At 43.6% G+C, this 13,853-nt stretch overlaps 1 protein-coding gene across 2 annotated transcripts in view; it reads left to right on the top strand.

Moving 5' to 3' along the window:
- LOC126541485 (PC-esterase domain-containing protein 1A-like) overlaps positions 1–13,608 on the top strand; it is a 30,804-nt gene extending 17,196 nt beyond the window's left edge. For both annotated transcript variants that reach the window (XM_050188244.3, XM_055076679.2), the window contains 2 exons: positions 2,682–2,841; positions 13,294–13,608. In XM_050188244.3, coding sequence (XP_050044201.1) covers positions 2,682–2,841; positions 13,294–13,512 — 379 coding nt within the window. In that variant the 3' untranslated portion in view covers positions 13,513–13,608. The remainder of the gene's footprint in view (positions 1–2,681; positions 2,842–13,293) is intronic.
- The last annotated feature ends 245 nt before the right edge of the window (positions 13,609–13,853 follow it).

The raw sequence follows: 13,853 nt of genomic DNA, 5'->3' as shown, positions 1-13,853 counted from the left end.
TAAATAAGTGGATGCCATAAAAGCACATACCATTTATAAAATCACTTTATTGATGAAACTAGCTTAGTTTCTCATGAAATAGTCCTGCATTTTCTTCTGCTTTGCCAATTTTGCTGCCTGCGACGCACACACTTCCCCACATTGTCTAAGGAGTCTGAGCAGCTGAGGCCGCAACCTTCCACATTTGCACAGAAGCACCGGACTAGTGCGAGCGCACCATTCACTTCGGAGGATGTGGGCAAAGGACCGTCATTGCTTTCCTCGTTGTGCCTACTTTCACTTGTGCTATGTACGATGTCGGCAATGTAGTCTTCGTTTTCAGGCTCTCCCGGGGTCGCAGCACCAGCATTTGCTCTCACAAACTCGTCTACTGTTGACTCGTCAAAAGCTTCTGGAAATTCTGACAGCTCGCTCCAAACTTCGGCAACGGCTGCGTCGCATTCATCAGAATTTACAGTAACCACCGAGCACGCGGAAGCCAGCAAGGCTGAAGCAATTTCGGATGAACCACTCGTACACGGCCGTGCGTACGCGTCAGGCACCACGGGCACTGGGTTGCAAGTTTGGCTGCTTTAGCCCTAATCTCCCCTTTATTCTTAAAGATAGTGCTGAGAGTGCTCCTCAGAATCTTTCACTCTGCAGTAACATCCGATTTCTCACCGCGTTCGACCCAATTTATGATTTCGAGCTTTACGACAAAAGGCAAATTCTGCCACCTCATCACGGCAACACTGCGCGAGAAGGTCCACAAGGCGCACAGACAATGAACCAGAAAAGCAGCGAGGCAACTCGGAACTTTTGCCGTCTTGCACGACGAGGGTACAAGAGCCTCTGATTGGCTGTCTGAGAAAGCGCTGCAGGCACACCAGGATCATTTTTTGCAAAGGGGTGTCAACGGCTCGCCCAAGCAGCCCTTTGGGGCAATGAACCACTCAACGAAATCGGGAAATGTATTTGAAATTAAAATTTCTGAAACTTCAGAAATTTCAGACTACTTCAGAAATACTTTGCCGCAAAAAGTAATTCAGTGCTTTCAGCAGAAGAGGGGTTATTGGCATTCAAAGGTCGTTCATGAACCCTTGCGCGGCGCTCCCGCTCAATCCTTCGATGCCTCGCACTGCAAAGATTAGGGCGGAGCAGGGCGAGCCCACAACGCTTCGCCTTCTGCATGTCACTGTGGCGTGCAGATCAAATTTGATTTTGGATGTTCACGTAGACTCTAATAGTTCCGATTTTGGCGCCTACGATGCGCCAAACACTGTTGTCCTTGGCAAGCCTCAGTGCACTCAGCGAGCGGACAAGTAGTAGCACCCTGCAGCGGCCACAGAATTTAGGCTACATAGCAGACCGCAGCTATATGCAACAGCAATGCGTATGCACAGAGTTTGCTTTGCGTACGACAGGGCTTGAGTGCATGCTCATGCTCGTACACTTCAGTCTGGACGTGCTACATGGCACGGACCAGCTTTGTTCTGCACCAGCTTGACCAACAGATGGTAGCCACGTTCAGCTTGTGCATTTTGAAGCGCTGTCAGTAGACTGCCAAAACATCGAGCCAGGAGCAGCCAGCAGTGAGCGCGCTGGCAAGCATGCTTGTGATCTGATTTTCATGTCATTGAGGCTAGTTAAGTGGCTCAAAGCCAGTCAACATTAACAAGACCCAACGGCTATGACACTCATAAGCAGTCTGGAGTAAGTTTAATTACTACGTGGGTGGCCACAATGCAGCGTGACCAGACGACTGTCGGCTTCTTCCAGAAGTACACAATTGTTATAGATCGAAAGCAGATATGTGATTACTTCAGCCTGTTTATTAAACTTTGTGAATAAATATACACAGTAACAGTAGGAAGAAGTGCACTGATCCAAACACTTTTCTTGATTGGTGTAAGCTATTGGCCAATAGCAGCCACATATGGGAATATGCTGTATCACGAAATATAGTGCCTGAAGAGAAGGAGCAGGCTCCTGTTGAAAAGAGAGTGTTTGAGAAACTGTGACTTCGCACACTGTTTGTAAGCTTCACATGCTGCGCACGACTTCCAAATTTGGCTTAGATGTGCACAGCATCGTATGCCATTCGTGGGCTGCGTTTTTTCGCCAAGCCCGAGGAATAGTTCAGGATCCCTTTAAAGCCTGTTGGTCGGTGACTTGGCCTCTTCATTTTTACAGAAGGACATAGTAAGAGAGTTTCGCAGTATGATAAATGCACAACCTAATTTCATGTGTTCTGGCATTGTGACCGAACAGGCAAGTGCAGATGCGAGCTGCAACTGCCGCGGTGGCTTAGCAGCTATGATGCCGTGCTGTTAAGCAGGAGGTTGCAGGATCAAATCCCAGCCACGGCAGCTGCATTTCGATGGGGGCGAAATGAAAAAACGCCAATGTCCCAGGCGTTGGAGGCACGCTGAAGATCTCCTCGGGGTCAAAATTAATCGAGTTCCCCACTATGGTGTGCCTCATAATCAAATTGTGGTTTTGGTGCATTAAACCCCTGAATTCAATTCGGGTGTGAGCTTTCACTCATTTACTTCATCAAAAATTGCTACATGGTTCCATGGTAGAGTCTTCTACTTAGTGCACCTTATGGCCATATAGTGAGGTATGTCAGGCATTCTTTTTGCCTCCTTTGTGTACGCACTGCCCACTTTTTTTTTTCTTTTTTCTTTTTTTTTTTCTAGTGGGAAATTCATCACAGGCAAAGAGAGGAAGGTCATGCTGGCTGACAAGAATGGTTTTGACTACACGACTGACGAGGACAGTAAGGGCGAATGTAGCAGTCTTCCTGCTGAGCTCTCCTTCAGCACCATCCTTGGATGCGACGAGGAAGTGAGAAAAGAGGTGAGCTACAAGTGCACCACTGATGGTTTCATGGCAAGAGCTACAGAGTCTCCTACTACGGTCCACTTGCATTACTTTTACTTTGACTGCAATTGTTTCAGTTTCTCAGTGAAGGTCTGGGCCGGCGGCCATGCAATTCTATGGTCCCAAAATTTCATTTAGATCGTAAAATTGGCCTTCGCCATATAATTGGAACTTGACTAGTTGGAACACCCGTGCTGGACCCCTATGGTGACCCTAATGGTGAACCCCTTACTGGCAGCGTCTGTCTCGGCGAATCTTAGGGGACAATGAATGCATTGAACATTTTATTTATTTATTTATTTATTTATTTATTTATTTATTTATTTACAGACACTGCCAGCCCTTTCACAGGGCTAAAGCAGGAGTGGAGTACGAACATTTACAAATCAAATATTTTGTACATGGAAAATTGTACATTGAATACAAAAAGGGACAATCAAATAAAATAACACCGAGAGGTAACAGCATTAACCGCTGAAGATAACATAGATACAAAGTAAAGTATATTACTTACAAACAAGGATATCTCCAGTGTGTTTTGTGAAGAACTCAATTGATGAGGATGAATTGGCTTCTTTCGACAGGGAGTTCCATTCTTTGATAGCTCTTGGAAAAAAGCTATACTTGAAACAATCAGTATGAATAACAGGGGACAAATAAACATTGAATGATGATGTCTAGTGGTTTCACCGGAAAGAGTTTCAAGGAAGTCTGTATACCTAATATGAACATGATGATGAATTATTAGGTAAAGATATTTAAGTCTTTCATATTTAGTTCTAGCCTGTAATGTCGGTAGGTCTGCCTGCACACAAAGTTGAGAAGGGGAGTCCATCCGCCGATATTTATTGAATATGAATCTGACTACCAGATGCTGTATTCTTTTGATTTTTGATATAGCTATAGCAATGTAAGAGTCCCAGACAACCTTTGAGTATTCAATTATAGGTTTAATTAATGTTTTATAAGCTAGACGTCTTGTTTCTTAAGTTGCGAATGGTAAATTATGCCTCAGACACCAGAACGACTTGCTAACCTTGGCACAAACATACAATCTATATGGTGGTTCCAGTGAACATCACTTGTGAAAACCATGCCAAGATACTTATGCTGCTCGCCTCTTATAAGTTCAAGATTATTAATAAAATAAGAGTAGTTTTAGGTAATTTAACTTTCTAGAGACTGTCATAACTACAGTTTTAACGGGTTTAGCACCATTTGCCATTCATCACACCATTTCTTTATCTTCTGTAAATTTACGTGTAATTTATCCTGGTCTCCTACTGTATCAATTTTATTGTATATAATGCAGTCATCTGCAAAGAGCCTGATGGAAACGTCTATTTCATTCGGGAGGTCATTTATAAATAAGAGGAATAAAAGGGGGCCCAAAACACTGCCTTGGAGAACTCCCGACTTAACACATGAAATCTGAGACCTTGTACCACTAATTTTGACATTGCTCGCGAGAAAGAAAATAGGATGAGAACCATTGTGTAATAGAAGCATTTTTGAACATAGCATCAATTTTTCCTAGTAGTTTACGGTGAGACATTTTATCAAATGCCTTTGCAAAGTCCACGAAGATCATATCCGTCTGTCCCCGAGAGTTAATAGTTTCTGAAAGATCAAGCGCTAATTCGATGAGCTGAGATGTTGTGGATAGGCCTTGAAGAAATCCATGTTGGTGGATAGATAAGTTATATTCATTAATATAATTTAACAGATGTTTCGAGATATGTTCAAGCATCTTTGAACAGGTACTAGTAATTGATAAAGGGCGATAATTTGCTAAATTGTCAGCACCGCCGCTTTTGAGGATAGGAATCACTTTAGCTTGCTTTCCATACCTTTGGTAAAAACCGCTATGAAGACCGAAAAATTAATGCACAATGTTTAGAATTCCATTCGGCGTATCGATAAAGAAACTCGTTAGGGATGCCATCGGGTCCAGGGCTTTTCTTTATGTTCAAATGAAGCAAAAGGTTGAGCACACCTTGTTCAGGAATTTTAACGTCAGCAATAGGCGGCCTGTCAGATGGAGATTCAATACTCTGCATAATACCGTTATCTTTTGTGAACACAGATGCAAAATAATCATTGAAACTCTCAGAAGAAGGGTGCCCCTTAGATTGTGTCGTTGAGCAAGCATTCGATGATGGATTAATATATCTCCAAAATTTACCCGGTGCTTCTTTTACAAATTTTGGGATTGTGATGCCAAAGAACCTTTGTTCGGATTCTTTCACAAGTATCTGAAGATTCCTTCCAAGACATTGAATGGTGGATTGAGTCTGAGTGCTAGAATTCTTTTTATATTTTACGTTTCCGTTTTGTCTCTTTAAGTGTATTATTTCTCTAGTTATCCCAGGGCTTCTATTGCTAGTTTTCTTTATACGCTTAGGTATATACAGCTTTATAGAAGACATGACCAAATTAGCAAAGTACTCCCAGAGACAATCAGGACTCTGATTATGCATATAAAGTTCAGAGAATCTCTCATAAGAGTTCTCTAGCAATTATAGAACCCTAACATCATCAGCTCTAGCAAAGTTTAACAACATTTTTGTGGGGATGGTTGACAGTGTTGGCGGAAAGGCTCAAAGACGGCACTACAAGTTTTTGGTCCGAGATAGCATCACTGGACTCACAGTCGGTTAGTAAAGGCAACAGGTGATTAGACACGAAAACAAGGTCCAGGATAGATGAATGAGCACTGATTCTAGTATAGTCGGTAACCACCTGGTTTAAACCAAAACAAAAAATTGTGTCGTCTCCAGTTGAAAATGCCTATTTTTGGCCTGCCCTGGGAATATTTTCGAGCAGTAACTGTAGCTCACGATGTCTGATTACAGTATTTACCCGACTTTAATGCGGACCATTTAGCATGTGTTTTTTCAAGCATGTCTTTTGTCAAAATTGCCTGCGCGGTTGCTGTTGAATACAAAACTGCCGTCGTGGTATTCATATGCTTTACCGCATGAAACATGTGTATTGCGGCAAAGCTGACTGTAGGAAGCGGGCCATCGTTCTGCAACACGTATCAGACCTGTGGCCCTTTTTCTTGCTAAAAAATTGGGTGTGCATTAGATCTGTACTTGGTTAAGGTGCTTTCATGTAATCTCTGCTTTAGTTTTCTATGTTGTGCACGTATAAAGTGGGCACGCATTTTCTTTGGAGATGTGCAAGTGCTGGGTAAATACTGGCAAATGAATCAGTGGTTTGTTTTGGTGCTTTTTCTTAATCTTGTTTAATTTGACACGCCTGATAATTCGATCACTTTCGTCTGTCCTGTGAGGGAGAGGGAACTCTGTTGCTGTGATCATTCACCTACTATGTGATTGATGGTCAGTACACGTAATTGTCTGATCTTCATGCTTGTGGCTTTAGAATCTCTTGTGGCTTTGTTTACTAAGTAAGCTTTAGCTGCCTCATTGACCTCAATATCAAAGCTGTCCTATTTTTCTAAATGTGCAAGGCAGTGAGACTGAAAACATGCATAATTGCCACAATTTGTCTTTTTTTTTAACACAGTATTTTGTTGGAAAAGTCAGTTTGACAAGTCACAAAGCCATTTGCAGCCAGGAAGACGAAGTTTAGGCAAATTCATGTACGGTGGACCCTTAATTGTTAAACTGCACCTGGTTGGGATGAAGGAAAGGTATGTGCAAAGTGCTTGTACAGCTTAACAGGTGACAAGAAATTTGCAGCCACTTACCCAGAAGAAAAGTTAAGATACATTGAGTGAAAAAAGCATCCAAAGATGCTTTTATTTTTAATTTTTCATCGCACGTTAGTCTGCCACTATGGTGGTCTGGATGAGACAACTGTGGTTTCAAATTTGTTCAGGGCTGGTGTCAGCATCTTCAACAGCCCTTTCTTCATTGCAGACAGGTGCATTAGTACATCCAGCACCTTTACAGCTTTTGTGACTGTCGGGCATGGCACACCTGCCCTTGCATCTGTCTCATCATAGTCATCGTCATTGCTTGCTCCCGGTGATGGTTTAAGTGCAACAGTGCCAGCTGTGTCATCATGAGTTAAGTCCATACACATTTCAACGTTGCTGTCAACATCCTAGAACCTCTGCAAACAGGCTGTCGTAAGCATCGTCCTCAACATCACTCTATACCATGTCTGCAGCATCGCCCATGCACAGTTCAAACTTGGTATGCCTAAAACAGTGTCTGTTCTACTTGCGGGTATGAGTAAGCGAGCAATTCAGGGCGCCGAGCAAGTTGATTGAGTCTGATTTCTTGTTCTTCATTGCAAGTGGGATCCTATGCAGCATGTTCTTCCTGCAGTTTTGCTTCACAGCTCAAATGATGCCCTTGTCCAAAGGTTGCGCAACAGTGGTTGTGTTGGGAGGCAAAAACATTATCTTTATCGCTGAGAGGTTTTTGCATATCAGCATGCAACGACACATTGTCTAACACAAAAAGGACATTTCTTTTCGTCCCAGCAAAAAGAAGAAAATGATCCAGGTGCCTTGTATATTCTTCAAATAGCTTGGCCATCTTCCCTGCTTTCCTGTTACTCCTATATGGCATGCCCTATGGCAGTTCGGCCACCTTTAAAGTACCTTAGCTTACTGGACTTTCCTATCACCAAGAGAGGCAGCTTTTCACTTCCTGCCGCATTCACAACAAAAGCAGTGGATATTCTTTCTTTGGTTGTGTATAATGCCTGCACAAGTTTCCTCTTTGATTGCGAAAATCCTTTCTGGCAGCAGCTTGTAGAACGGCAGCTTCGTCAACATTAAATGCGTCGGCGGCGAAATAGTTTCCCAGAAACTGGAGAGGTTGCCCATTCTGTCAATTCTCCAGAACCAGTGTATCCACTATTGTGCCTGGACTCGACCCTTGCCCTGATGCCAGAGCGGGTCTCAAATCTTGACAGCCACCCAATGCTGCAAACGAAGCCCTCATGCTTGAACTGCAAGGCAGATGTCTTGGCTTTTTCGAGCAGTAGGGGCCTGGCCCACTGACGGGAACGTTTTAAGATGTTGCTCTTTTGTGAGCCAAAGCACCGATGCCTTTTCGTTATCCGGATGCATCGATTCCCTTAAATGACACCTTTTGACATTAGCAGCCATATAACTGTCCAGCAGTATTTCTTGCATCCCACACGCTGTGACCCTTTGTCAATGGCAGGTACTTCCCCAGCTAATGCTGATTTCTTTGTGCCGTATTCTATCCTGCAAATGATATCAAGCTTCTTCTCGATGCTGAGGGTTTGATGCTTCGGCATCTTGTCGTCCTTTCACACATGAAATGTGCTTACTGTGCCAGCATAAAAACCACATTAAGCCCTCGGAGAAAAGCCAGTGCACAAAAAAAAAGACGACTGAGAGTGTTGCTTCTAACAAGATGAATGATAGCATCGAACAAGCGATCACATGCTTTGGGATGCGGCCAGCACCTTTCGCGGTGGACACTTGCTATGTGCCGACAGCACAGCTGGCAGGGTGTTTGAACGCCTCCGAGATAGCATGCGAAATTGCACTCCACCTCAGAGATTGCACACAAGTCAAACCACAGGCCGAGCTGTGTGACCTGCGCTGGCTGTGTTTGATCAAGGGTGGCAGTGCAGCGACTGCAAATTCCTTGCGCGTCTGTTTCGCATGCCAGCTTTACGTGTTTTTAAGGAGAATGTGCTATTTGAATCTGCATTGCCCCGAAAATCTCACTATGTAAAGAAGAGCTACGCGTTAACCAACAGGTATACGATAAGGCACTGTGGTTTAGGCAATCGCGAAATGCATCAAGTTCAATGGCAGCACTGTCGGGAGATTCAGTTCGGCTACTGTTAAAGCAGAGCTATGGCATAATCTGGTATATCTTAACGACGTTCCACTGTGCTCACTATTATTCCCATGCTAGCTGAACCGCCATGATTGCAGCTCCCACAGCAGCACTCCTTACTCGTCTCTGTCCTTCCTTTCCTACTTTCGTGCGCCATGCAAACACCTCGGTTATAAGGCTTCCATAGACATTAGTGCCAGAGTTCCTTCTAGTAATTTTTGTAGGAAACTGCATGGCGTTAGCAGCCGTAACTTCTAAAATAAGTACACCTTTATTTTGGTTGCCTTTTATATTCTGTCCCTACCCACTGTAGTTCTTACGGGTGCTTTCTTGTTTTCCAGAAGAAGTTGACTGAAATTTGCTTACGTTAAACTTCGTTTCATACTTCACAGGTGATTATGCAGAATCTGCGCAAGGTGTTTGGTCATAGGAACGTCACTCTACTGTGTTTTTGATCTGCAGCACTTTCTGCAGAATGACTGCGTAATTAATATACCACAGCTAAAGCTTGTGGACATTGGCTTACGTCAAATTGCGTACGAACTTCCGTATCTTTGTGCCACCTTTGTCTGTACATCCACCTTGCCTGGTTGAGGAAGTGACCAGGCTGTCTGCAAAAGATATTTCTATTTGATAAACCTGTCACCCATGTCAGCCCCGAACACTACATTAGAGAATGTACTGGAGCAGGTAGGGCCCTGTGACGATTACAGGCTGGCTGATTTGGCTTTGGTTTCCACTCAGTTCCCCATTGTAATGACCTACATACTCATACAACACCATGAGATGCTACATTGCAGGCAGTAATCATTGTGCACTTCACTTAAATATTGTAGGTGAGAAAATAAGCATTCAACTAACTTTTTACTTCCCGCAACCACCACTACTCCACCTTTCTGCTCAACCTTGTACATTTTATTCTCTTACACCTGCTCATCATGATAATGTACAAGCGACAGTTTTCATTTAGCACTATGTGTTATTTCATGTCTCAGATGTCATTATCTGCTAATTATTATCTGCTAATTAGAGGTGTGCGAGTGCTCGAATATTTGATTTTGAATCAAATAGCGAATGCTCAAATAATTCAATTCGTGAATCAAATATCTGTTATTCGATTTCTCGAATGCATTCAAACTTCGATGTAACTGAATTTGAGGTTTTAGTTTTAGTAGTAAAAAATTATTTCATGAATGCCCAGAACATTCCTGGTAGATATTGTCTTGTCAGTGATCACTTCTAAACAAATCGCAAGGTCGGGCCATAACAGTGTTCTTACGAGTGTCTGTGCATGCGGTGCAGATCGGGCTGAGCACAATGCATCAGCCTGGCTCACGCCATCCAAGATTTGCATTTTGCACTGCCCAGCGCTGTAAATCTTGGACACTATGGCTGACTGTGTTTGGTGATTGTAGCCGTCATCAGATGGCACCCTCACAATATAGACAAGTGCAAGAAGACACGGAAGGGAAGCAGGGGACGGGCACCTATCTGCCCTCTCCCCCTAGTGCGCATGTCTATCCTCCTCTAACCTTGCTGTACAGTCAACCACAAAAGTTCGCAGACTATGGCATGTCAGAAAACGTCAAATTTCTGAGCTGCCTACAAGAGTAGCTGGGAAAACTGCACCTCACAATGTTGTTCTCATATTCGAGTCGATGATGGAAATGGGAATATCAAACTGCATTATGAGGTTGTGGAGATGTACACCTTTACCTCAGATCCCGTGGTTCATGAAATGTTGTGGTCGACTGTAGATGTGCATGGCTGTCTACAGTATATGTGGGCCATGAGCCGTATCGTTGAGGTAATCTTTGGCAAAGAAATATTGCAGTTTCGCCGGAAAGGTGTAGCATTGATGGCAAAAGTAAAAGGACAACTATGCGAAGTAAGGTTTGTAGCTTTATTAGTGTCGCACACTCACTGACAAAGATCACTCAATGACCAAGAACACGCTGTCGCAACGTGAGGGACCGCCAACACTCGACACATAGGAACAAAATGCGCAGGAAGGCACCAAACATCTCGGCTTTTCTTTGCACTTGCCGAAGATCACTTCAAAGATACAGCGCCTGGTCCCGCACATGGACAGCCAAGCACAGCTACAGAAAGGGTAGAGGAGACGCGTATGCTAGGAGGTGAGGGCAGATAGTTGCGCATCCCCCCCCCTCTTCTGTAGCGCGTTTTATCACGTTACTGCGTGTTTGCCCATTCCCCATCCCCCTTGTACTGAGGGTATCGACCCTTCTCGTGTTTCTCCGAGCGCTTCGAGCTGTCGCCTACCCCGCAGCCTCCGCAAGTCGTTACGCCACAAATGGCGCAGCGTTGTTTCCTGCTTACTGTGTCCCAGTGCACGTGCCTCAATTGTGTTTTGCCGCTTGAAATTTCATGTGGAAGGATGCTTGCAAATAACCTTTCCCTCAGGTGACATTTCCATAGTAATTTGCTAGATTTACCAGCTGTACAGGTTTTGAGTACATGCTTGAAATGGCCAAAAACTTTGTTAAATCAAAACCGTGTCACGAAGTTACTTTTTTAACCGAAAAAAGAAATACACATATTTTGGTGGAACTAAGATCAGGAAATAAAAATAGTTTGTTACATCGAGGTTCATTATACCGAGGTTTGACTGTATTTGAGGTACCTTCGGTGAATGGCCCAGTTGTAGTTGGTGCCCTAACACGCACAGTGTTCCCATGGTATGTAATCTCTATTGGCACAAGGTTCGACCAGGCTGACTGGACCTATCGAAATGATTTAAACGCCACATGAACAGAGGGAACGTATGGAAGTATGTTTGAAAATCTGGCCGATTAGCCACTGGAAGACATGCTGATCACATCGGATATGCGAGTTCACTGTTCACGTTCAGATTCATGCCATTTGGAGCTTTCCAGACCACGTATGAACTGGGTTGTTATTAGTGCTGGCGTACTAATATGGTCTTCCGTTTACTGAGAGTAGAGCGTATTAAATACCTCGATTCATAGATGGCCAAGTTACTTATACTAGTTAGCAAGATTGTTGTAATGTGATTAGCATGGTGACGATGTGCAGCACTGTGTTTATTGCCCAAAATCTGCAAGCAGAAAAGTTTGTCAAATTTTCTGATATTCAATATTGGATTTGAAATCTGGTATTTTCACATCCCTGATTGTTATAGAACTAGCTTCTGTGTGATGAAAGCATAAAAGCATAAATATACGAGCTTGAGCAGTCAGCTTCAATTCTGCAGTCACACATTCCAAAATGTTTGTTGTGTATAAATTAAATAATAACTGTTGTGTTATGTCTGTGTACCAGGCACATAATGTGGTACCAACAGAAGAATGCTGTTATCCCTGCCGCCCAGTTTTCAAGAATACCATGGAAGTTCTCGCTGGAGCACCCAGTACTTTGCACTGTCTTCTGAAAGTGACCAAGATCAATACTGGGGCGTACTCCGGTCTTCTTTCCTTGTTCTTTTGTTTCATTGCTAAACATACCTTTTTTTAAAAAGTTGTGCGAAATGTTTCTGCAATAATTTTGTTTCTGAAATCTCATCGTGGTTTTCATCTTTCAATCAAATGCAATGGCTCATACCCGCATAAGGCAGAGGCTACAATCACTTGGAAAAGTGAAGCGAACAGTGTATACATTCTTTAGAACGACACATAAGACATACAGAACAGCATACGTTTCAATAAAGGAGCTCAAAACTAGCATCTGAACAACATAATTGATCATAAGGCACTCCTGCGCCTACATGCAATGTGAAGCATGTGGCGCTCCGCACATACATTTCCCGGTAAAGATTACTGTTGCACAAGCTTCGGCGGCGACGGCAGCTTGACTGTAGCATATGAAACAGGGAGTGACATAACTACACTTCCTTCTTTTACACTTTCGTACGTAAAAGAACCCGCCTAGTAACTTATTTGTGTTGTGACGGTGCTATGGGAAAGCCATGTATAGTGAGGACTCCTGAAGAGCAGTGCGCATATGAGGTGCGGCAAATTTCTCTTCTGATACACTCTTTGTAGGTGCACGAAGTAGCGGCACAGTCCAAGTCGCAGGCCATTGAAACGTCTTAGGCTAAAGGTATAAGCTTAAGTAAAGTGCATGTGAATACCACCACATGAATAATTTCAAGCTACGTCGCAAGGGCTACCCATTCTAGTCGTTCACAGCTTCATTGTCTAACCACCTTCACAGTGTGAACTGGGGACCCCCCCCCCCTTTTTTTTTTGTGAACTATTGGGTAACATGCATGCTTTCAGTCAGCTGCTATGAAGTTGCCCTGTCCGAGTTGGCAGGTTGCCCTCAATCTCCAGGCTTCAGCTCTTTTGCCTGGCCATCCTCACAACTTTGTTGCAAAATAATTTGTTTTTTTAGCTACAATTTTTACCTTTTCAGGCTTTGTTTTGCTGAAACAAAGCTTGGTAAGTTTCTTGTGACATATTGAGAGCATCTGAGTGTAATAGAGCTTTCAACACTCAAATTCGCGTTCTTTGAATCCACTAGAGACGCAAGACCTCTAGATAACAAAAAAAAAAAGCCATTTGCTGTGTATGTATGCCTTCAGTCATCAGGGTAGGCTTATGATTCACTAACAATTCCAACTTTGTCACTGGCTTCTGCACAGGTAATCAAGAATGCCATCGAGGTCCCACCATCCGAGCGACCGAAAGCACGCAGGGGCAACTGGAGGGCCAGACGCTTCAGTGGGTTGCATCCCTTTCATGCCTCACGTCAAAACGAAAGATGGCAAGGTCCATGGCAGCCTGCTTTCCAACGTCAAGGACCAGGACCATGGAACAACCAAGGCCAGCCTGAGCCTGATAGCCAGAGCAATGGCTTCTAGCGAAACGAATTCAGGAATGTGTTTCGGGATACGATGCAATACGCCCTGCCAAAGAATTTAAATATGAATGTTCATGAATAAATGGTTAGGAATAAACACGGTTTTGCGCCTAGGTTGTTTTATCGATGCCCATTTTTTAAAATTGAGATCGTACGAGTAGGTATCTGTGTACAGTAAAGCTATGTGTGAGTGCTTAGAGTTGAAACACGAGTACACACACGTGCACACACACGAGAACAAACAAATTATACCGAGCCTTTTGTTGAGCTTAGTTGCTGACTCACAAGTACTACAGGAGCCTTGAACACATCGTGGTTTCTGAGGCTGCATGCGCAGATGTA

This window comes from Dermacentor andersoni, chromosome 2 (assembly GCF_023375885.2).
Source record: "Dermacentor andersoni chromosome 2, qqDerAnde1_hic_scaffold, whole genome shotgun sequence".
NCBI classification, from domain to species: Eukaryota; Metazoa; Arthropoda; class Arachnida; order Ixodida; family Ixodidae; genus Dermacentor; species Dermacentor andersoni.
Note: the sequence above shows the minus strand (reverse complement) of the source record. Positions and strands in the feature narration are given on the sequence as shown.